The sequence below is a fragment of the Nelumbo nucifera genome, chromosome 1 (assembly GCF_055504915.1).
Source record: "Nelumbo nucifera cultivar China Antique chromosome 1, China Antique-T2T, whole genome shotgun sequence".
In the NCBI taxonomy this organism is placed as follows: Eukaryota; Viridiplantae; Streptophyta; class Magnoliopsida; order Proteales; family Nelumbonaceae; genus Nelumbo; species Nelumbo nucifera.
The window spans coordinates 14,478,877-14,505,092 of record NC_142649.1 but is presented as its reverse complement, the minus strand read 5'-3'; the positions used below and the strand labels follow the sequence as shown (position 1 = coordinate 14,505,092).

Here is a 26,216-nt window from a genome sequence, read left to right as displayed (position 1 = left end):
TAACGAATTAACGACGACGAAATCCATTATTAGTTTATTAGCAACAAGGTTTATGGAGAACGCAGTTCAGCCCAGGGTCAAAATTTTTAGGCCCAACGTACAATTAGGGTAGGTGCCAATTTAGAATTGATACCAATTCATAGGTGATATTAGTGTATAAAATAGGGGGTTTTTGACATTTTGAATGTTTATAACTCTCCAATGAAATTCAGAAATTTGCATTGAGCATGTCCGTATTTTTTCATTTAATTTTACCATTAAATATTAAAAGAAGACTTTCATTTTAAAATATTAAACTGCAGTTTTAGCAGACAACCAAGAAAGGAAGGCCTCATGTTTGGTCTCATTAAAAAATATAAAATAATGAAAGCCACATATCTTAGAATAAAGAAGAATAAACAGCTTCTAGTTCTAACTAACTGTTATGAGAGATCCTAGAAAGAGCCTGTTTGGGAGGTCTTCTACGGTGATTGAGCTCTGTTGACCCAGCCATTTCTGAGAAGCTACTTATGATAGCTTTACCGGAAAGTTGATTAATTTATATGGCTCATGGAAGGCTTTTTTTTTTTAAGCTTCCTGCATTTTTACCAAACAAAGCTTTCTGACTTTCCAGGCATAAAGAAAGACCTAATCTCAGCTTTTTTGAATTGTTCAAAGAAATTGAAACCACAATTGTTGGGATGAAGGACCACAAAACAATCTGTATTAATTGTAGCAACTTGAACCAACCACGATGCTGGATGATAAGAGAAAGGGAATGATTTGGATTTTAGTTTATTCAAAGACCAAAAACCACAAATCCTTATGATAAAAGACCATAGGCAATCTCTATTGATGGGATGGCAACCTGAACCAAATGAAATGAGGAATGGGAATATAGGCACAAATTTGGTTCTCCTTTTGCATCTTACAAGTTAGAAAGAATGTGATTCTAGAAAGTCAGTAACTTAAACGAGGCCACAGACAATATGAGGAAAACAATTGAGGGATAGAAATGCACTCCGTGGGAATACAAATTTGCACTACTGCTGGAGCATTTGGTTCTAGCAAATGACACCTTTCTCTCTTCAAGATCATAACTGACCAAGAAATTCCTCTGAGCCACATTTCCGAAGATAGAGAAGCCATCGTCGCTTGGAAGTATCGCTAGGCAAACCAGGCCATTGGCGTCAACAAAAGTATTAAGCGGCCCCAAAACCAACTTAGCATCTGAAAAACGAAATACTATGTCTGGAAGTGTAGCCATTAATGGCTCATTTCTCTCGAAGCACAGTTGATAAATTCCGGTCAAGTCCTCAGCCCGAGTAAGATTGACGAAATCCAACAACGCCAGTTCTAACTGGTTGTAAAGATCAACGCTTAAATATGTGTTTTCTGTGCCGGAATCGATGATGATATTTCCAGGAGCCTGAACTGCATCAAAACTCTGGTTGTTGACGCTGAGGCCTTCCAGTGTAAGATAGTAAAACGTTTTTGGCTCTTTGGGTGTTAAAGGTGTTGAGACTGTGTCGCTGCTGTAGGCCATGGCACTGCTGCCGAAACTGAGGATGCTACTGATGTTGTTTTCTTGCATAGGCACGAGACAGTAGGAGAACTTTCCTCCTATGGAAGCGCCCAACTGAGTGACGAGAGACAGAGATCCACCGCCAAGGCCAATAAACCCAGCGCCAATTTGGCTCAAGACTCCACTGTAAGTGTCTGCACAGCCAAAGACAATGTTTCCCCGCGCAACAGGATTGAAGCTTAGGTTCTCTACGGCAAGAGTTCCGACGGTAGAAGAGTTGTCTCTGTAAGAGTAAGAGTACCGGCAGGCCTCTTCAGAAGCGCAGAAAGATGGGTTTAGAAATTTGCAGGGTGTTGAGAAGCATGGCAGAACATGGTAAGTGGAAGAGGATTGGGGATCAAAGAGGGATGCATCTGCGTCATAAACCTGATTGGGAGGCTTGCATTTGGCCCATGTGAGATCGCTTCCGGTGTCGACAATGGCAAAGAACTCAAATGGTGGCGTGCCAATGGATAGCTTTACGAGATACTCAGCGTTGCTCGGAGTCACCATGGATGCGAAGCTATTTGCAGAAGAGGTAGCAGAAGCTAGAGAACGGATCGTGGAACGAAAATATTCAAGTCGAGATCTCGAACGGTGAAAAGATTTTCTGAGGCGCTCTAATGGGGTGTCTGAATCGTTGTAGAAAGGTGAAAATGGAGAATAATCTCGGTGGATGAGCTCAACACTGAAACTTCCATCCTTGGCCTGGACATGAGAAGCCTCTGGTAGATGAATAAGGATGATCATGAGAAGGATCCATACCATGTTGATGAAGAAGAAGTAATATTCCTAAGTTGCGGTGAATTGGAAAGACTAATCACTGAATGGATAAACTGATCATACGGTTTCTTTTCTTCTTCGATCACTAGTCACTAATTGCATGCAGGGTGTAACTACTCTGCGTGTATATTTATTGTGGTATGAAGGTTCCATGCTTTGCACCCATTTATGCGAGGTAATTGCACGACGAACTTATATTATCAAGTCTTACACCGGATTTGTAAAGAACCAGGAATATTCATTCAATAGGGACATGAGAGATTCTTCAGATCAGAATGTGTAGCTAACGAAATTGGCCACACCCAAGTTGTTAAAACCATTAAGGTGAGAAAGTTCGTTCGGGTTGACTCGGTCTGAGGTCAACCCACCAAGTTGACCAGGTGGGCTCTTTAATTAAAGTATGTTCTTTCATCCCAACAGCTAGAAATTAAGGCTATATTTGGATTGATAGAAAATTGGGAAAACAGAGTGTTGAGAAAAACTTCTTAAAGAATTCTATGAAGTTACTTGAGAACTTTACATATAGCTTAAGGGAAGAAACACATTGGCATTTTAGGGGGTGTTTGGTCTGATAGAAATTAAAAAGAAGAGGGAAAGTTCTGTGGAGTCACTTCAAGAGTTTTCCCTCAAGGGGAAAACCATATTATGACATTTTAGGAGATATTTGGTAATGTGTATGGTTTTGTTTTTTCAAACAAAAACAACTGCCTCATCACTCATCAGCAAAAGCGATATAATTTTGCTGATGTGGCAACCACTTCAAATATTTTCAAAATCAAAACTATATGCAGTGCACAACCACCCCTTTAGATTATGTAAAGTTTCTACTTTTTAACCTAAACATTGTACCAACTTTATAGCCTAAGAAACAGAAGAAAGTGGTTTCTTATGTGGATCCCTAACAATTTAAGCCGTCCACTAGATGGGCTGCCTCCGAAAAAATTCCAGGCATCCAGCATTCATGTTCACAAATGTGTAGTATTTCCATCTGACATATAAGATTAGATGGTTAACTAAACGGACGGTTCAGATGTATTCCCTTTTAGTTGATGGCTTTCTGATAATTCTTAGGCCAACCCATCAACTAAAAGGACATAACCAATCATAAAATTTATTATGTCTAAGTACTTCCAATTAACCATATAAATTTCATCATAACCATTGAGATCCTGTGGGCTGTAGCAACGGGCCGGCAAAGGCTCGACCAGCACAGCCCAGCCTGACCCAGAAGTAATGCTGGGCTAACCTAACTTAGTTCTTAACCTTTTTATATGCATTAAATTAGAAGTTAGAAACTTCCTAGAAATTTTCCTACTGTCCAACCAAGTACCCACAACATGCCTTCATGACAACAACACTACTGTAACAAGCTTATTATTACTTCATTAAAAACTTCTGGCAACTTGCTTAAGAGCCCCACTCTCAAAGTACAAAAGGAAACAAATTGTTATAAGCTGCCTTCAAGAATTGCATCAGTTCTGAAGACATTGTGCCAATATCAAACCTAACGAATAGTGAATCTAGCAATACTGCAGTTACTGTCTGAGGACAAGCGTTGGTCTCTCCGTGGGAAGGCACTGTTTTCACTGGGGTGTGTTGGAGAAGAATACAACCAAATTATGTTTCCAACACTAGAATAAATTGACCTCTGATAAAGAAATGTATTGCTAGCTTTGGCAGCACTAAAAGGAGCACTTAACTTCCAAATACCAACTCCTTCAGAGATCTCAATGGTGAGTTGAAGCCATAGACTTTGGTGTCTCTCCATAGAGCAGTTCCTGTACACAACAAAGCAACCCAACACTCTTTCCTTTTAATCTCAAGCTTTCGTGCAAATGACTGCATGCTACCGATTTCATGTGAATCAACAAACCTATGCCTTTATAAATAATTAGAATTTTGAACCCATGTGAATAACAATAACTAACCATTCTCTTTTCGTGCAAATGGCATGCCAAATGTAGTTTTTAGGAGACACCCAGCACCCAGGTGGTGTCTCACACTAAGCAGATCATAAGTCAAAAATGTAGCAAATTTCATGATACTAAGCACCTGATCAATCTCTTAAAATTACAATAAATCGCATAAACCCAGAAGGATAGGATAGAGTGTTCAGGTCATTTATCATTTATGAGATCCCATAGACCAGATCAACACTAAGGAGAACACTTGGTGAAAGTGATGACAACCTATCTCTCTATATTCTAAAATCATGGCAACTACAACCTTAAGGGCCTGTTCGTTTTTTGGATTTTGAGAGGGGGGAAGTTGGTCAATGGGATTTTGGTTCCCATTGACCAAGATACCCATTTTCTTTTTTCAGATTTATTTGGGGCCCATGGAAATTTTATTTTCCCTGGGTACCCATCTCCTAGGTGGGTTAGTAACTTTCCCACCTGAGGGGAAAGTTGCCAATACTTGTATGGGACAAAATTGCCCCTTTTGATAATGAATTTTTATGATTAAAACGGTCATTTTATTATTTACCTGGGAAGTGAGTGCATTTACCTGGGTAAGTAATTTCCCAAAAAGTGAACAGGGCCGAAATAGAAATTCTACCAAGATACAATAAGTAGAGGAAGTACCTATCCAACCATATAGTCCAAGTGTTGCTGCCAAGAAGAATTCCCTACTAATGCTGTTGAAACTGAAACATAGAAAGCACATTTTTAAGATCCCAAGATAATAGTGAAGGCCAACTTTATTAAACAGAATTACTGCTTCAGAAGGAACTTGTTATAAAGGAGAACCCACCAGTACAAGCATACAAGGTTCCCCCATCCATAAAGGATAGATGCCCATGCTGAACCAGTGAACCTGTAGATAGCAAAATAAAACATTCTAAACATGATTCAATCAACAAAATAGTGCCAATGGCATACAAACAAAACTAACAACACGAGTCAAAGACAACTCTTTAGATGTATCAATGTCTTTCCAATCATCTGGTTTTCCATAAATACCGTAATCTAAACCCTGGTACTAAGACCAAAGGACCAATTCTACTAAAAATCAAGGAACTCTATTAGATACGAAGTTACAAACACAATTCACTTAACCCAAATCACCTGTATTCTAGAAAATAAAGAGCAATTTTTCAATATAAAACTTTCAGAGTAGAGGATACAAATTTTCACTTCATAATAATGTTTAGCATACATGTACAGAAAAAGAAAATGAGAAACCTCAACTTACATCTATCTAAATTAACTAGTTGTAGAAAATGCAGAGCAGCATTTTGATTTTATAATTTTACAGACGAAAGAAATATAAGCTTTAACATATGACACCAACAGGGAGAAGGAAAAATTTCCAATTTAATGTTCATGTAGAACATAAATCAATAAATTTGCTTCCTTTTAGAAATATTTTGTATTGCTCCTTTCACACTTCTCTTAAATTTGCCTAGCAATTAGACAAAACTGTCTCAGAAAATTATAGACCTAATAATAGTTGTTGTTGAAAGGTTATTATTTGCAATTATTTGCAAGTTTAGTACCACAGGGGTACTTTGGTACTTTCAGCACCTTTTATTTTAAGTTGTGTCGCCCTAGTATAAATAATAAAAAGCTGGCGCCACCAGCATCTCTTTGGTGACTCCAAATCTCTTTCTTTCTTCTCTCTTCCTTTCTTCTTCTCTTCTGGATAACATGGTATCAAAGCGGGACTGTCAGATATGAAAGAAGAGATCGACCAAACCTTTTCTGTCTTCTTCCTTCGCCAGCTACAGTGAGATTTATTAAAGATCCAGATCCAGATTCAGATCTAAAGTACTCTCTCTCCCTTTCTCCTTTTTTATTTTTTCTGGTCGTGTGCCAGAATAGAACCTGTAATAGGTTCAGTTAGTTAATGTGAGGTGAGCAGCACCCTCTTCTTTCCTTTTTTGTGGGATCAGCTGATCCCTGTAACAGATTGTAGGTCAGTGATGACCTTTGTATGCTGCGACAGCAGCCTTCTGATGAATTTGTAGGTCAGGGGATGACCTGTATATGCTGCGACAGCAGCCACACTTGATTTGTAGGTCAAGAGAGGACCTGTACATACTGCGACAACAGCCATACCTGATTTATGGTAGGCCAGTGATGACCAGTGAGTTCTGTAACAGCAGCCGATTTTGTTTGAAGAACTGAGATTTAAAAGGGGGGAAAGGAGGGGAGTGGTTGTCTCTAATTCCCTGGTGCAAAGAGTTTTATTGGGGTGTTCGGCTGTTTCTTTTTGGGCTTTTTGTGTTCACTTGGAGTGTAACCTGAAGTTGTGATTATGAGTGGTGAGACTCTACCACATCTAGAGTCTCCTCAATGCAGAACAGAATAAGTGGGGGTATAGATTTATCCTTCCCTATGGCTGTTATACCCTTGGATGGCTTGAATTATTTAGAATGGTCGAGGGGGATCAAGTTATACATTACTGCAAGGGGAAAGATAGGGTATATAAATGGGAGAATTTAAGAACCGAATTCCGGGAGTGCTGAGTATGACAGATGGAACCAGGAAAACAGCATGGTTATGTTCCTGGCTTTCGGTGTCTATGCAACCTCAGGTGAGAAGGAACTTTATGTGGACTGAAACGGCTTATGAGATTTGGGAGCAGGCAAAATTGACCTATTCTGAACTGTGTCACTATGCAAAAATCTATCAGTTACAGACACAATCATCCACTTGTAAACAGGGGGAGAGGAACCTTTCTACATACTATTCAGATTTGACCTCCGTCTGAAAGGAGTTAGATCACTATCAGAGTGTAGACCGGAAGTGTGATGAAGATGCAAAAGCATACAAGAAGCTTGTTTCCCAACAAAGAGTGTATGCATTTCTCCATGGCTTGAATCCAGTGTACGAATCCATCAGAGTCCAGATCCTAGGCAGCAAGGATCTTCCATCTGTCCAGGAGGTTTATGCATTAGTATAGTCGGAAGAAAGTAGAAGAAATTTAATGAACAGCTCTGGAGGGGATGCAATTGTGTTGGCAGCAAAAGGGAATGTTACTAGGAAAATTTTTTTAAGAAGGAGGGCCTTCAAAAAAGGGTGGAAGACAAAGACAAACTATGGTACACCCATTGCTAGAAACCCCGACACACCCGTGAAGCATGCTGGGATCTTCATAGGAAGCCACAATGGGCCCAGGAATTAAGCAAGAAGCAAGGTTCAGATCTGAATAAGAAGTCAGGACAGAAAGGTCCAAGAAAGTTCACCACAGCAAATATGGCTTCTCAGGAGAATCAGCCCCCCACTACTACTATGACTTAGACACACACTTCTGGTTCTGACCCGAGGAAGGATATTATTAATTCCTTCCGTGACCATTTAGAACTCTATGGTAGAGCAATTCTTCAGATGGATTCTCCTCCTCCTTCAACTTCATTTGTGTTTACATCAGGTAACTTTGCCACACCTTTCCATGTATCGTCTCATTCCCCTGACTCTCCTTGGATAATTGATTCTAGAGCGTCAAAGCATATAACTGGTAAGTCCACTTATTTCCAAACCTACCACCTCCTCTCCGGAAGAGACAATGTGAAACTAGCTGATGGTTCATATTCTACCATAGCTGGTCAAGGAACCATTTCTCTTCCCTTTGGCCTCACCTTGACTAATGTCTTACATGTTCCAAAATTCCCTATTAATTTGTTCTCTATTAGTAGTATCACTAATTCTTTAAACTGCTTAGTAACATTTTTCCCTTCTTATTGTGTACTCCAGGATTTGGCCTCGGGGAAGACAATTGGAAGAGGACGTATGGTGGATGGACTCTACATGCTGGAGAATAAGGCTGGTCTTACAGTCACAGAGTCTAAGAGTCAGTCTAGTACGAGTCAAGTCTATTTATGGCACGATCATCTCAGTCATTTGTCTTTCGAATTTTTAAATTTGGTGTTTCCAAAGTTATTTAAGTCAGTGTTAGTGTCACAGTTTACATGTCAAACTTGTCAATTGAGTAAGCATTGTAGAACTCATTTTTCTTCAAAGAATAATAAATCTGAATTTCCTTTCCATATTATTCATTCTGATGTTTGGGGCCCTATTACTTTACCGTCCGAGAGTGGTTACAAATATTTTATTACCTTTATTGATGATTACTCCAGATACACATGGATATATCCCATGCGAACCAAGGATGAAGTACCAAAAATTATCCAAGATTTCCACTGAATGATCTTCACCCAATTTCAAACTGAGATCCAAATTTTCTAATCCAATAATGCCAAAGAATATTTTCATAATGATCTCGCGGAATTCTTTGCTTCACATGCATCACTTCACCGTAGCTCATGTGCCCGAACACCACAACAAAATGGTGTTGCTGAAAGAAGGAGCCGACACCTTCTTGAAGTGGCCAGGGGTTTACTCATTCATATGAAGGTCCTGAAACGTTTTTGGCTTGAGGCTGTCCTTTGTGCTACCTATTTCATTAATTGTATGCCCTCTCGCTAGTTAGAGTGCAAAGCCCCACATCAACTTCTTTTACCTAAGGATCATTTTCTTTCTATTCCTCCTCGTGTGTTTGGTTGTCGTTGCTTTGTTCAAAATCTGGCACCCACCCATGGGAAATTGGATCCTCGTGCTATTCCTTGCACTTTCTTGGGGTACTCCCTCACTAAAAAGGGGCACCAATGCTTTGATCCTGTCTCTCGGAGATATTATGTTTCTATGGATGTCTCTTTCTTTGAGAGTGAGCCTTGCTTCCCTATTTCTCCTCAGAGGAAGTGTAGAAATGAGGAGAAATTAGTTCAGCTAACTCCTCTTCCTGATCCTCCTCCCTTTCGTGTTTTCTTTCAACATCACAAAGGCCAGCCAAGTTCAAGAATTGTGGAGCATCCAGAAGTTGTACCACCAATGCCATCAAACTCTCTGGGGGTGGATCCTTCCCAACCAGGTACTTGGTTCCCATTGATGTTCCTGACCCTATTGCCATTGATACCTCTATTGCTGATGACCTTAACCTTCCTATTGCTCACCGGAAAGGTGTTAGGTCTTGTACCACTAAACACCTCATGCCCCATTTTGTTTCCTATGAGAACATTTCACCTTCCTTTCGGGCCTTTCTCTCTTCCATTGACAATGTTCATATTCCTAAGAATGTAGCAGAAGCTCTTTTGATACTTGAATGAACAGATGCTATGAAGGAAGAGATTAATGCTTTACATAAAAATGGTGCATGGGAACTTGTAGATCTTCCTAAGGAGAAGGAACCAGTTGGGTGTAAATGGGTTTTCACAGTAAAACTAGGGTTGATGGCACAGTGGAGCAGTATAAAGCTCGTTTAATGGCAAAGGGGTTTACACAAGTGTATGGAGTGGATTATGCAGAAATTTTTGCACCCGTTGCTAAAATGAACTCCATTAGAGTTATTTTCTCCTTAGCTGCTAATCTTGACTGGGACCTTCATCAACTTGACATCAAGAATGCATTCTTAAATGGTGACCTTGAAGAGGAAGTATACATGGTGCAATCCCCTCGTTTCCGGGTTCAAGGTAATGAACAGAAAGTGTGCAGGTTAAAAAAATCATTATATGGCCTGAAACAATTACCGAGAGCCTGGTTCAGTAGGTTCCATGTAGCAGTTCAGCAAAGAGGGCACAAGCAGTGTCAATCTGATCACACACTGTTTGTGAAAAGAAGGGAAGGAAAAATTGCAGCACTGATAGTATATGTTGATGATATAGTTATCACTGGTGATTGAAATGATGAAATTCAAAAGTTGAAGAGTTTCCTTGCTACCCAGTTTGAAGTAAAGGATCTAGGTCCTCTAAGGTACTTCCTTGGGATTGAAGTGGCCCGCTCACAAAAGGGTATCTTCATTTCCCAAAGAAAGTATGTCCTAGATCTACTCCAGGATACAAGAAAATTGGGAGTGAAGCCTGTTGATTCCCCTATTGATCCTAACCACGAATTAGGAGACTGTCAAGGTGAACCCATTGAGGATGTGAAACAATTTCAGAGACTTGTAGGAAGACTGCTATATCTTTCTATGACTCGACCAGACATTGCTTATGCAGTGGGTGTTCTTAGCCAGTTCATGCATGCCCCTAAGACTACCCACCTTGAAGCAAGAAAAAGAGTTCTTAGATATCTTAAGAAGTTCCCAGGTGCAGGCTTGTTGTTTCAAAAGCACGGGCATTTGAAAGTTGATGTGTATACCGATATAGATTGGGTAGGATCCTTGAATGAAAAAAAGTCAACCAGTGGCTATTGTACCTTTATAGGAGGAAACCTAGTCACCTGGAGAAGCAAAAAGCAGAATATGGTAGCTAGGTCTAGTGCTAAAGCTGAATATCGGGCAATGTCTCATGGAGTGGCTAAAATTATGTGGCTAAAAAATTTGTTGAGTGAGTTGGGCTTTCAAGTTGATGGACCTATGACTCTTTACTGTGATAACAAAGCAGCCATAAACATCGTTGCTAATCCTGTACTGCATGATAGAACTACGCATATCGAAGTTGACAAGCATTTCATCAGAGAAAAGGTTGTCACAAGGGAAGTGTGTACTCCCTATGCCAGTTCTGAAGACCAACTTGCAGACATCTTCACAAAAGGGTTACATCACTTGCGACATTATGATTTATGTGGCAAGTTGGGCATGATTGATATCTATGTCCCAACTTGAGGGGGAGTGTTGAAAGGTTATTATTCTGTAAGTTTAGTACCGCAGGGGTACTTTGGTACTTTCAGCACCTTTTATTTTAAGTTGTGTTGCCCTAGTATAAATAATAAAAAGCTGGTGCCGCCAACATCTCTTTGGTGACTCCAAATCTCTTTATTTCTTCTCTCTTCTCTCTTCTCTCTTCCTTTCTTCCTTCTTCTCTTCTGGATAACAGTAGTATTGGTCTGACAATACCTATACATAGCATGATAGTAATAGCATCACCAATTATCTGACCATGAAAAATACAGAATACAACTTAAAGCATAACTCTTGTTCATGTTCCTGACAAAATGGAGCAACATTTTTAAACACAAGGCTTTTCCAATCCAGACTAGTTAACAAGCAAAACTTTGGTAGGTCTTGAGAGGTTTATTATTATGTTCTGCTGTTGTTTACGTTGATTTATTCTTATTTACATCAGGGGATTATGTGTCTTTGCTTATTACTTGTATGGGGTAGATTATGAACTATTTTAATTTCATTAACAGGGATATACTTGTACTTTTGATTCATTTAATGAGATATTTATAAGTATAGATCTAGCCAATTTAATGAGATATACTTGTACTTTTTTCTCTTCTGTGCTCCTTTCTTTCTTCTCTCTATGCCCTACTCTGTTTTGGTTCAGTAGGGATCCAACCACAATTTTCTAATAATCATTATATAGGAAAAATCTATTCCCAAGAGCTCTTAGTTCAAAATTGTGACAGGACAGTTTAGGTTTAGATAATACCAATACTGACAAAATCAGATTAATGTTCAAGGTGTACAACTTGGTCCAGTTTGGATAAATAAGAGCAAACCAAAAATCTGAATACTCAATCCACCCAAGTAAGCACAAAGAGGAACCAGGTTGTTTGGTCCAACCAATGAAGCCTAGATGGACTGTGTTGGTTAGCCAAGTAAGAATTAGAACATTTAGAACAGAGTGAGTTTAGTGAGGTTAAACCTGCAGTTCTCTCTGGCTCTCTGCCCAAAACAAGTTTCTCAGCATCAAGCCAATTATCTCTTACTTTTGTGTTTAACATGAACAGGTCATACAAAAACCTGTTTCCTGTTGGGACAGGATACCTGACATCTCAACCCTAGCACAACTAAATACTATATCCAATAGTAAAATTTCATAACTGACATAACTCAACCTAGCAGAAAATAGGGTTCAGTTGATCAGCTTGATCCAAGCTGCGTCTCTAAGGACAACCAATGAGGCAGATAAGTTACAAAGCCAATAATGAAAAATCCATAACCCTAACAAAATGACAAAAGTAGTAAATACTATTCTTTTTCTTTATTACTTTATTGTTAAGCTCAAATTTCCATGTCAATATTGACAAAAGAAGCATAAATTATTCAAGACCACTTCAAGAATAGTAACATAGAACTAATATTTAGTGAAATTAGACAACAGAACAGTAGTTTTGAGAAGAAGAAGAATTACCACATGAAATCACGAATAAAGAGCGCACGTGGAATCATAAGACCATTTCCAATCATAGCAAGCAACATTGAGACAGCTGATAAACCTTTGATGTTATCCGGATTAAGTAAATTTGTCCACTGCAAATAAGATTCCTGGTTATTTTCAGATTCCAAAATAATGCAATTGATTGATATATTGAAACAGGAATAATCATTAAATACCATTTGCGTAATTGGCATCCACATGAAGAGTAGTGTTGCCGTCCATCCAGATATGGATCCAACAAATTTTATGCCCTTCTCTGGAAGCTTTCCAATCCGTGCCTGAAAGTCTTAGGAACTCTAAGGTTAGAAGGAAGACTGCATAAAATTTTTACAAACCAAATAAAAATGATAGCCAAGGATTAAAGTTGACACAATTTCAGAAATTAATTCCTGCTAATTGAAATATCTAAATAGTGCACTGGTACTTGTAGATTTCCTCCTCTACCTTTGCCAAAAAGCCTATGACCATGAAAAATAGGAAGGAAATTTGGATTTACTATTTGAAGGGTCCCACCAAATATGTTTCATAGGTAAGAAATGATCAGATCAGAGGATGATAAGATACATCCTTCTGCGATACTTCTCTCACCATGCAAGATCCAGTTAGGAGATGGGGTTGCATGCAGATAAATCAGATGGTGAGCTCTAAATTTTGGCATGTATCAATGACATGTATGGCTTCAGTGCAATGGAGAATCCTTTTCCACATTATTGTTCCCTTTTAAATACAGTGCCTCTCATCTTCTGAAAATAATTGTAAATGTAATTTGTGGTCCAGATGTAACATGTTGCAAAGAATAATCATTATAGATAGATATTCAATAAGTTTGCTTTCACATTTATAAACATATTATGTACTAATTTAGGAAAAATTTTTAGGTAAAAATAAATTTTTTAACACACAAATAGTTATTAGCTCATTCTGCCAACAAGGTTGTGTGAATCAAATTATTCCAGTATATTGACCTAAGTTAAAGCCCAATAACCTCAGCTACTATCATGTAGTTTATAAGAACAACACAAATCAAGGAAAAAACAATAGAAAACTATTTTAACCACAGTGAGGACTTTGGGGAAAGAAAAAAAGAAAAGTGGGTTGGAGAACAACATTTCAAGTGAAAAGAAAAAAAAAAATCATATACATTATCTTAGTCCAGGTATGAGGCCTTCCTGAGACCAAGCTTACCCTAAAAAATGAAGTGGTAAAACAACAGATTTAAGCAAAACCCCAAACCTATGTCTCAAATCTTGAAATGGACACCACTTACCAAGAAATATCCTTCCTTTTGAGCTCCATCTCCTAGTGTTCCTACAGCTACCCCCAAGCTGGGTTTCAAAAGATAACGAGTCTTGCTCTTGCAAAATCTCTCAGGTTCAAACTCATGGGCTCTCCAAAAGGTAAAGAACTTGAGCCCTAAGATGATTCAATAAAGCTATTCAATGACATTGCAGAGTCTTTTCCAGATAAAACTTCCACAAAAGAAAAGAAAAAGAAAATTTGAAATTCAAACTCTCAGATCCCTTGGTATCCAACATCCAATGAACATACTCAGAATTGGCATTATTGATGGGAAAAAAACTACCATAGTTTGCAAGTCAAATCATCTGAGGTGATCAGGTTTAACCAAGCCCTAGGTATATATTTTCTAGGCCAATTACCAATTAAAAATAGTCTAAAGCCTTAGTCCTCTGTCAAGCATTCAGACCAGACAGAACACAGTTAAAAAAATAATGTTCCAAAGGAAACACCCCTATTAAAGTCTCCAGTTCCTTGGAGCTTCTGACAACTGGAATTTCACAATCCTGAAAAAGACTAGGCTTGATGCACAGAACAAACATAGTGCAGAAAATAAGTGTAGCACTTCAAGTAACTCAATTAGGGGATCACAAATGCAAAAAGAAAGATATAAAGAGGTCTGACAATTCCTTCTCCAGAAGTCAATGATCCAAGGAAAAAGCTTGAAAACAATGTCATGACGTTATTCAGGTAACAATTGCGGGGAATCCTGGGAGCTAATGAATTTTGTGAGGAAAATATCTTCAATAAAGAGAAGAAACCTTATCCAAGCTATAGGCCAGAAGATGGAGCTTTCAGGCATAAAGACAAGACAGATAAATCATAATGTTTCTTCGGCATACACCATATGTGGAAATAAAGGATTCAAAACTATTGCCTATTTTATATCTGTTTAAAAGACAATCTTCAATAGTAACTAAGATGCTTTGTTTATGCTACTCATTCCAGCAATCATGTCAAGAGTTACAAAACTGTAAATTTTCTTCTACTTCATCAGTTTCTATAAAGAAACTTCCACCGCCTCCATCTTCCAAAGAGTGGAGAAATAATTACTAATTCACAATAAAAAACCAAAGGTAACAATAATATGTCATATATCCACAGCTACAGATCACCAATAAGTCAACAACATTCCTTAGAACCACCAATATGAGTACAGGCATGAGCTTCTTGCTCAAAAATATGTGCAACTAAGGAGAATTAAATATTTCGTTCTCAAAGTATGTTACTAAGTATCATGTGACATTTCATTCTGGAACTAATATCCAGAAATGCATACATACGCATATTTACTAGAACAATATTACCATAATTTATTTCACCTTGTCCAGATAAAATTAGAACCAAGAAAGTATAGGCGTTGGTTGTGTTTGATACCATTGTCATTTAACCTCAAACATTTAGAGAGGCAATGGAAACTTGTTTGGTTGGTACTTGTGCAGACTAGGCATTAAATGAAATGTTTATATTCAATGTGACACCACCCTGCTATACCGACTCTCATCCAATGCTCAAATTTAAAAAAGGGTAAATTACAGATTGCCATCCTGTACTTCAGGGGTAGTGACACTTAGCCCCCCAAACTTTCATTTGATACAAAATTCCCTCGAACTTTCAGACTTCAGCACTTTGCCCGCTCTCTGTTAACTGTTTTGATGGAATATATCAGACTAAAATGCTTTTTTTTTATATTAATATTGGTGAAAGGATTACATTTCATTCAATATGACAAAAATGGGCAGGGCAAAGCACGATATCTCTTCTTTATTCACTTTGGATGAGAAAGAGAAGAAAGAAACATAAGTAAAGGGTTTACACAAGTATGTAAGAGAAAGGAAAAAAATGGTCATATAAATTAAGGAAAGAGTAGTTTGAGGATTTAGAAATGTTTACAAGCACATGACATTCAAATGAGAATCTTTTTTGAAGTTAACTGACGGAATACTAATGGAAGGAGCAAAGTATTGGACTTGAAAGTTCAGGGGGATCTTTGTTGTAAATGAAAGTTCAGGGGGCTAAGTATCACTACCCCCAAAGTATAGGATAGTAATCTGTTATTTGCCGTTAAAAACAAATTGCTTTCTGATAATTGGATCATCATTACACATGGATTAATATCTAGATGCAGATCTAATGGTTCTAGAAGCATAGAACAAAAAATAAACATTGTTTTAGAGGTAGGGTTATGGGTATTCGAATTCGATAGTGTATATGCATCTTTTCTAGTATGCGATGCACCAGAGTATATCTCTACACTTCCATGTAGGATGCCAACTAAAGCCAGGTCATTGTACTGTTTCTTCAAATGGGCAGCTGATGCCTAGTTGCCAACTGAAGCCAGGTCATTTGATGTTTCCTCCAACACCCCTTGGTGTATGTTTCTAGTAGAAACATTTTATGACTGTTTTAACTCAAGACAGTCTCAATCAAACAGAAAATTGATGCTTAAACCCAAAATGCCAATTTGGCACTGATGTGGCAGCGTTTCAAGTAGAAACCGCCACTGTACCAAACACCGCCATATGATCCGGGATTGGTGATGTTTTTTCCCTTAATGCCCATTAAGCATGGAAGATAAAATTTGTACAGTTACAATTGATCAAACCAAACATAACTAAAAGCAGAACAATAAAGAAGGGGTGAATATGAAGCTTACCATAACTACAGCCAAAACAGCCATAACAAAAGCAACCGCCCCAGGCAAAATACTATTCGGAATGAAGGGAACAAATGTCGACCAGATAACCTGCATCCTCATTTTATGAAACACAACTCCATCAAAATCCAAAGAACTTCAATTGACAATAACGAAAAGATTATCAACAAACTGAAGAAGCATTTGGAACTCACCTGGGGAAGTGCAGAAAGCCCACCAACAGTAATAAAATCTTCCCAGAACTGCCAGATTCCACCATTAAGGAAGTTAAAATAATTCATAAAATTAAGAACGAGACCAGCACCCACGACAACCGAAGTCACCGTAAAATATGACAGAGGCATCGCTTCCGCCATGGCGAGCTGAACGAACACCACATAGGCTGAGACAACTCCCAATGTCTGAACCACAATCGCCTCTGTCTCCCTCTTCTTCGCAAAATACGAAAGCAGAGATAAATTCCCAAGCAAACAAGTGAACATTCCCTGCATTCCAAAACGCTTTCTTCGTTACACTCTCATCATCAAAACCTCAATTTCACAAATACCAAATCACTTACCAGCCATGGAACAGCTAAAAGCGCAGACTTATTTCCCGCCAAGAGATTCTGAGCATTGAGAGTGATCTGAGGCAGCTGTAGCAACAGAAACGGCACATTTGACGCTCCGGCGAACTTTGCCGTCCACCAATCCCAATCCTCGAAGCTCTTACTTCTCCCAAGACGCTTGCCAGGCTCCTGAGAAAGCAAAACCAGAAACTTCAGTTCGAGTTATTTAAAGCAAGAGAAGAAGAGAACAAATAACTGCCATTAACGGTCACTTTAACTGTCATTACTCGCAGTTACCTGGCTTCTGGAGTAAGGGACGTCCGAATCTAAGGCGAGACACGGTTTGAATCGGTGATGAAGGGATGTATTAAAGAAGAAAACTCTCGGAGTCTTGGGGTTTTGGGGAGAAGAGAGAGGGAAGAAGAGAGGCTTGAAGAGCAGGGAATTGGCAGTTAAGTGGTAGTTGGAGGCCAGGAGAGACCTCGCCATTGGTGTCAGAGGGAGGCTAGTTCAAGAGCGCTACTTAATACTGTTCTATGGTAGAGGTAGTTACAGTACAGAGATTGGGCTGTCAGAGAGATGAATCTCGATGAGACACGTGGAAGAAATCATCGACGCTGTTGCTTTAACTCGGAGACACGTGTTGGGATCTGAGGCAGTTAATTTAAATACACGAAGAAATCAGATCATCAGAAGTTGTTGGTGGGACCCACAATTGCATCTATTACGGGAGCTGTGTTAGTGTGCGTTGTTGGATCAGGACATGATACCTGGATTGAAGGGCTGTTATCCAATTGGATTCGAGAAGAGGGAAGATTGGATGGAGGATGGTCAAGTCAAGCAGGATGTGAAATTAAGTGGAGTGGAGGAAAAATGGGACGATTAAGAATAAGGTGCTTTGTCAGAACCATTCAATACAACTAAGCCTTATCCCAGTGCTAAAGCGCCAAAGGGTGCGAGTTGGGAGTCCGTATCTGCTAGTCCCCCGGACCAGAACCATTTTGCTAGTCCAAACCAATAAAAAACCTCCACGAAGCCCAACCCTTTTAATTGAAAAATTAACGGGAGTCAAATGGTTGTGTTGGACTTCAAATGAACTGTGAACTCCGGCCTTCGAAACTCTTTTACCCTCCTTGAATTGTGAATCATGGTTTAAAATATCAATATGATACGTCTCAGGTATATTGGGAATACCGTATCCAATCTTTTACAAACGGTATGGTCCCAAATGCGGTATTTTGAACCCCCACTTTTTTTATATAATAAAAAACAGTTTATAATATTTTCAAAAAATCAAAGTTTGAGAAAAAATTAAAAAAATAAGTGTTTCGGCTGTTTTTAAGTATTCATAAGATATGGCCAAAACTCGTATTATATCGATACTTTAAACCTTATTGTAAACTTTGACAGTAAGGTCATCTTTAACGAAAATCAGAAAAGCTTTCGCTAGTCGCCATTATTTTTCTTGGCATAATCAGGTATATCTTCCTCCAGTCTCCTCCTCCTCTTTCTTCTTTTTCTTATTTTTCTATATCAATCACATGGATTTAGATTAGCTTTGACTAACAGACCAATATAAAACTCATACTTAACCACTAACAGAGATTATAAAAAGTTCACAGGGGTTGTCATCCGAGTTATTATCGTCGGAGTTATTGTCACCGTTCGAACTGTTCTGTTCAAATGATCGGCTGGTTGCCACCGTCCAATGCCGTAGTTCACGATTCACAGTTCAGGGAGGAGGGTAAAAGGGTTTATTGAATAAAAAGGGTTCACAGTCTGCCTCCGTCCAACTTCTTCAAAAGCTAATCGGTTTGAGGAAGAAAGAGACGTGTCGTTGATTTTGGAACTCAACAATAGAATGACAGGTTTTAATAAAATTGAAGGGAAAATGTATGATACAGAAAAGATATAATATGGAAAGAATTTTAATCAATCAAAATCCACTCATGAATTTTGATAAATAACACTTGATTTGCTACCATTTATGATTCTAGTTTATTGGTCAGTTATTTTTCGGATATCATATCTTTTCTATATCATACTCGAACCCAAAATTGAAATATCTATTTAAAAATAAAATTAAAATTAAAATATCATTTGGAGTCTAACACTGCCGTTAGTCTGGACTCCCATAAGGTTTTCAATTAAAAGGATTTAAGGCTGCGTAAAGGTTTTTTATTGGTTTGGACTAGCAAGATGCTGGTTCAAGAGACCAGCAGATGCGGACTTGTCTTATGGGCCCAATGTATTGTTTGTATTGTTCTAATCCACTGGACCACACCTTACATTCCAGACTACACCATGACGATGAACTGGACCCACAATACATGACCTGTTACAGCTTAGAGGAATCGCGCCTGGTCTTTCTATTCTATTGTGGGCCATTTTCTGTTTTTGTCATTTTATTTTCTTTGTTAGTGGCTAAGTGTTAAAAACATAAAACTGATACAGAATAGGAATTGTAGGTGCCATGTGAAGTGGAATCAATTCATTCTTTATTTAGCATTTCAGAATGCATACCACATTGCTACTAAAAATGAATCCATTTCATGTTATGAAGGGGAAAAATTAATAAGGGCTTTCCTTATATGTAGGTACAGTAGGGATAAGCATGGATTTGGTTCAGTTTCAAGATAGAACTTAGAATTTAAAACCGGCCTAGGTGGAGGTTGATTTCGAGAATATAAAACCAGTTTGAGAATGGTTCTAATCGGTTTCAGGTAGAACCAACTCATTTGCTCACTCCTAAGCATAAGTGCTTGATGCATGAATATAGTTGCTATTAAAAACACAAAAAAAAAAAAGAATATGGTTGTAAGGTTGTTATTACATAAATATTGTTATCAATTTAATATTTATTATTAAGCATTAATGATATTGTTAGAGGCTCATAATCACTATTTTATTTTTCTGCAAGTTCTTTGGATTGATTGGATTTTTCCCCTTCTATTCACTCTATCTCCTTCATAGTTTTCTACAGATTGGCTCTCCTTTTATTCTGAACATTTCAACTAGCAAATTATGCTCAAAGAGGCTTCTTCTCTTACCTAGAGGAAATGACTAATGAAGGATGATGAGGTTAATCTTGGCTCTCGGCTCTCATTTAGATAAGGGACCGTATGGATTACCCTTTTGTTCACTCTTTTATACCACATCAGTCTTATTCCCAAGTGATATTGACCATTCAGGGTTTCATTTTCTCAATTAAAAGCTACTCACATGGGTTGACTAGAAGACTTTGGTCGCTTTTGGGCTCCCAACCAAGTTGGTTTTTCAAATATCCCTGGGCCAGGTCTAATTCTTCCACAAATCGCTGGACGAGTATGATATGGACTCTTTTTAATTGCACAAAAAGAAAATGAAGGGAAATGAACAATTTCTATGAAAATTTGCGCTCTTTAGGCTATGTTTGGTTTGAAGGAAAAAATAGGAAAAGAAAAGAAAAGGTAGAAAAATCTTTACAAATCTTATATAGATTTTCCTACAAACCAAACATAGCCTTAAATTGCTCGGTTGCATGTAAAATGTCATGGAAAAGGGAAACTAACATAAGCAATTTGCAAAAATTTAACAATAATTCTAGGAAAATATTGAAACATCTTCCAATAAATTGTTCCGCACGTTAAGCAAAGGAAATTCAGGAAAATGGTCGGTTTCTTATTGAATATCATTATAAGAAGAAAGTACAAAATAAAAAAAAATAAAAATAAAAGAGAGAGAGAAATCATTTATTTTGACACTCCTTATAGTTTCAAATATTTATTAAAACCTATCATCTATTTTACATATTAAAACACCCCTATAATTTGCATTTGTTTTATTTAATTGATTATCTGAATTATGTGTCCTGCATCATTACAAAAGATATCCAAAGTCTAGTGCCCGTCTTTCTGTTTCACCATAAAAAAAAGTCACCTAGTTTTTTCAGGATATAACTTGTAACGTTATCGTTATGATGTTTAAATGTGTCAATTTAACAAATAAGTATGTTTATTGTCAAATTACAATTCAGGGCTTCACTGCTCTAAGTGTAATAGAGGACTCTACATAGATGAATACATAATATGATCGTTGGGTCATCAAGTTTAAATAATCCCCTACCTAGATTCGGAAAAACTAAAAAGAATAAAAAAAAAAAAGCTATCGATACTTCCTGATATGCCTCTATTAGCATATCGGACATATCGATAATTTGAACCTTGGTTGTAGGGCACTTAACTACACAAAGCGGCATTTACAACTTTAGGGTGGTAATAGGGATGAGCATGGGTTAGTTTCAAGGCAGAACCTAGAACCAACCTATTGTGCAAAACCCATAAATACAATTTCAAAAGGTACCCAAAAATGAAAGAAAAACAGAGATAAAGAGAAGCAAGCAAAGATGACACAATTTTATGTGGTTTGACTTATAACCTATGCTCACAGGTGAAAGAGAAGCAGAAATCCACTATGTAATTTGTAATAAAGAGGAATAAAGAGTTGTGCACTCACGACCTCATTCACAGAAAACCCTAAACCCCAAATATACCCAAAGTCTCACTCTTCTCTCACAAGACAAAGACTAAGTATACAAGAGAGAAAACCTCGAAATACATAACTCTTTGTGTTTGGTTTGGACTCATAAGCTAAATATGGACCGGGTCTATACCGCCTATGCTTCTATCAAAAACCACTACGAAATTTTGCCTTTGGGTTTTTTTCAACCTAATTCGGAGCGGGTTCATAATGCCAATCGAAACAAAGAATTAAAGGCACAACACCATAACACTACCCTTTAGGAGTTGGTTTCGTGTTTTTGGAACAAAAACCTACACCGTCAAATATTAGTTCTAGACTTGGTGAAGCTTATTATTATAAATTAAATTTTGTAAGTATTACCTTATAGATTACTTTTTATATACATTCAAATATTAAATTGAAGAAATATGGTTTGATCACTTAAATGGCTCAATGGTTGAGTGAGACCATGGTCTTTGTAACCATGAATGCTTGCATTCAAATCTTCACATACTTAAAGGCTTTTTAGTATTCATTTCAAGTCAAGTTTGGTTCCAAGGTTGGTTGCACCAAGGTAAATTAAGGCCAACCCAAGGTCAGTTCTTTGGGCTGATTTGAGTCAAGTAAACCCCGAGACCTTGAAACTGACCTGGGTGGAAATTGCTTCCATTCAATTCCAAGTAGAACCCACTCATTGTTCACTCATAAGTGGTACTACTAGAGCTACTAATAGAAAGAACATCAATGGATAAAATCAAATTCAAATAAGGATAGCAATTTTATGAGAATTTTTGGGTACCTAACCCTAATAGGATTTGTTTATCAAAGCCCTACAGGGTAGGGTTTGGGTATCGACCTTAGGTACCTGAAACTTGAATCCAATTATATTTAGTGCACTCTCAATACCTGGTTAAAAGCCCATATAAAGGGTTGAGAGATGATTCAAACGCTTGCCCATGTATCCTATACAAATGGTCGGAAACAACTCCTAAATTTGGACGGGATGGACTCAATGTCAAGTAGGGGCGCATCTAGGGCTGTCAATTGTATCCGAAAATCTAAGACCCGATCTTACATCCTTATTATCTCGGATTTGGATGATGTATATATGTAATCAGATTGGATTCCGATGTTACAATCTACATTTGATTAATAATCAGATCGGATTCAGATTTGATCCCATCCGATTCGATTAAAATCTGCATCCGATTATAATATAACATCTATTAATTATAGTATATAAGTTTTATATAATTATATTTAAAATTATAAAAATATATTCTATATTATATTATATGTGAATTTATGTATATAATAAATTTAGTATGCTATATTTATATTAACTTATTGCATATAAAGGTTAAAAAATAAACAAATTTTCAATATTTCTAATATTTTATAAAATTTGTAGCGGAGTCGGATTAAATCCGAATATGATTCGAGTCCGTTGGGATTTGGATTCGAATCCAAGCCTTTAAATCTGATTGGACTTCGGATCGGATTCAGATGTATGCTATCAATAATCGGATCAGATGTGGATTTTACTGCATCCGATCCGAGTACAACGTTAGGCGCAACTTACAACAAGGTTGGACCATGCCTCTTTCAACAACCTTAACGGCCTTAGGTCAAATCCAATCCAACCCAACCAAACCAGACCCAACAAGGTTGTCTCTGGTTGAGTTCGACTTCAATCAGGGCAGAGCCCGTTCCAACAACCCATACTTATGTGATTTATTTCATGGGAGATATTCCCAATCAAGGATCAAAGTACCGGTATCGAGTATCGTATCAGATAAGTTGGATGCGAATATGGATATGGATACGCTTTGGAAACACATGAATACAAACGAAGGATGTAGAAACGCTTGAGTATGCTAGTGAAATGCATACAAATCACATAAATACATTAATAATACTAAATCAAAAGCTTAATTATCTATGAATAAGATATAAAGACATGAGAATGCATACTTCAATAGGTTATATGAAGAGAAATATTACAATAAACAATACCGAGACTCTAGAACATTCAAACATTGTACAATAATTATCATTCTTTCAATTTTATAATTATAATATTCAATTTTTATTAATTTTTAGGAATATTTATTAATTTAGTATTTTATTTAAATAATAACTATTTTTTTAAATAATAAATATGTTTTCATTTTTAACATATAATGTTTTTATTTTACACATGATTATAAAATAAAACAAATAAATCATTTAAGGTAAAATTATATTTAATTTTCAGTTTTTATTAAATCTTTTGGGAAAATTAAATCTTAAATTATTCATTTTAGTTTTTATAATTATAATTTTATGTTTTCCATTAATTTTGTTGGGAAAATTTATTTATTCAGTATATTTCTATAATAACTATTTTTTCAAATAATAACTATGTTTTCATTTTAACATATAATTATGTATAAAATAAAATATATAAATAATCTAAGGTAGATGAAATACTATTTTTTAACTTGTATTAAAGAGGAAAAACAATCCAAAAGTACTCAATGTACAATTTTGTCTATACGCTTCCGTATTAGTGTATATCGAATTGTATCCACCGATACAGTGCAATACAGTCCGATATAAAGACATATCATACCGATATGCATAAGTCATAAAATACATATTAGTCATAATGTGTCCTGTATCCATGATCATAGATACAGATATGATACACCCGTATCGGGAGTATCGTATCGATTCCTTAATCCTTATTGTCAATGTCAATGCAAAATTGCAAGGGACTGTTACTTACATAACGCGTCTCACTGAGTGTTTGAAACACTTTAGTAGCATTGTAGCCCCTATCACTGAGTGTTTGAAAAAGGGTAAGTTTCAATGGGGAGAAGAACAAGAGGCAGCGTGGCTGCCTCGACCGAGCGATGACACAAGCACCGGACGATCGAGCGGCTTCATCCATGAAGCCTTACGTAAAGACTAGGCGTATGCCTTGGTAGAGAGAGAAAAGATGGCGAAAGAAAATTCTTGTGTGTGTCTTCGATTAACTCAGAACAGGGTTATTTATAATACATCTGGTAGACTTGTAGAATAACTAGGAGAGTTAAAATTGTAAAACAATTAAAACAACTAAAACAACTGGGAACTGGACTTCTAGGCATCTTCGAAATCTTCCTCAGGCTGCCTTTGATATCCACCGTCCGATAGCCACCATCCTCCAATGCATGGAGCTGTCACCATTATCCTATGGTTGTTGGATCACGTAAGGTCTCTAGACGTGAGAGGCGTGAGCTATCGTCGGTTGGTGAGCTGGTCCTCCATCATTCTCCCCCACTTGGAAAGAACTCGACCCCGAGTCATGATCGGGATATGCAAGTGTCGCTTCCGGTAAATAACGATGAAGATCCGCAACATTAAATGTTTTGGAAATACCCATGTGATCTGGCAAGTCCACTACGTAGGCATTGTCATTGATCTTCTTAAGGATCTTGTATGGGCCGTATTTCCGAGGCTGTAACTTGCTATGCTTCCCAACGAGTATGCGTTCCTTCCTTAAGAACACCATGACTTCATCACCGACGTCAAACACCTGGTACCCGCGATGCCTGTCAGCTGCAAGCTTATACTTTGCATTGGTCCTTTGAAGTTTCTGTTGTACTTCCTCGTGTATTGACTGGGTACCCAGGGTACTAATTGCTCTGCTGAAGTACTAAGGCCGGGTACCCTGGGTAGCTTTACCAAGTCCAACGCATGGTTAGGTGCCTTCATATAAACGATAGAAAATGGGGATCTACTTGTAGAGCTATGACTACGTTGTTGTAGGCAAACTCTGCTTGTGCTATGGCAAAGTCCCACTGCTTCGGCCTCTCTCTACAAATACTACGGATCAAGTTACCTAGAGTTCGATTTACCACTTCTATTTGTCCATCTGTCTGCGGATGAGCTGTACTACTGAAATTTAATGATGAGTCAAATAGTCTCCACAAGGTCATCCAGAAGTGACTTAGGAACCTCGTATCTCGGTCCGACGTGATGGTCTTAGGTACCCCATGTAAACTGACAATCTCTCTGAAAATAGTTTGGCTGTCGCTGTTGCACCCACGGTCTTCTTGCATGGGAGGAAATGTGCCATCTTGGAGAACCGGTCAACCACCACAAAGATAGAGTCCATGTTTCTTGGAGTCTTTGGTAAGCCGAGCACGAAATCCATAGACAAGTCTTCCCAAATCGCGGTAGGAACAGGTAAAGGCATGTACAGGCCAGTATTCTGGGTTTGACCCTTAGCCGTCTGACATATGTAGCACCTACTCATGACAGTGGTCACATCTCTTCTTAATTTAGGCCAATAGTAACGCCCCTTGACAGTCCCAATCGTCTTGTCCCTCCCGATGTGTTCTGCTAAGCCGCCTCCATGTAAATCCCTTATGATTTTCTCGCGGAGGGAGATGCAAGGAATGCACAGTTGGTCCCCCTTCATAAGAAAGCCATCATGTACGTAGAAATCATCCGCTAGTTGCCGATTCATGCATTTTTCCCAAACCTGCTTGAAGTCTTCATCCTAGGCGTACAGATCCTTCAAACATTCAAAGCCCACAATTTTGATACTAAGAGTCTTGATGAGGGCCACACGCCTGCTCAAAGCATCGGCCACTGTGTTCTATTGCCCAGTCTTATACACAATTTTGTATGGGAATTTATCAATAAAAGCATACCACCTTGCATGTAGATCACTCCTCAACTGTTTTTGCTTATTTAAATACTTAAGAGCTTGATGATCGGTGTAGAGGACAAATTCTTTGGCAATCAAATA

The 26,216-nt window shown here is 37.8% G+C and overlaps 1 protein-coding gene and 1 pseudogene across 2 annotated transcripts; both read right to left on the bottom strand.

Moving 5' to 3' along the window:
- Positions 1-805: 805 nt before the first annotated feature.
- Positions 806-2,450, bottom strand: LOC104588086 (aspartic proteinase CDR1 pseudogene; annotated as a pseudogene). Its single transcript, XR_016081311.1, has one exon. The product of XR_016081311.1 is annotated as an aspartic proteinase CDR1 pseudogene (transcript).
- Positions 2,451-3,684: 1,234 nt separating this feature from the next.
- Positions 3,685-17,459, bottom strand: LOC104588084 (maltose excess protein 1, chloroplastic-like). The gene is made up of 9 exons (XM_010245904.3): positions 17,231-17,459; positions 16,946-17,122; positions 16,581-16,871; positions 16,387-16,476; positions 12,611-12,712; positions 12,408-12,526; positions 5,081-5,143; positions 4,912-4,973; positions 3,685-4,104 (listed from the first exon to the last, which is right to left on the bottom strand). Exons 1-9 carry the CDS (start codon positions 17,420-17,422, stop codon positions 4,022-4,024), a joined length of 1,179 nt encoding a protein of 392 aa, XP_010244206.1. The 5' UTR covers positions 17,423-17,459; the 3' UTR covers positions 3,685-4,021.
- Positions 17,460-26,216: the final 8,757 nt, after the last annotated feature.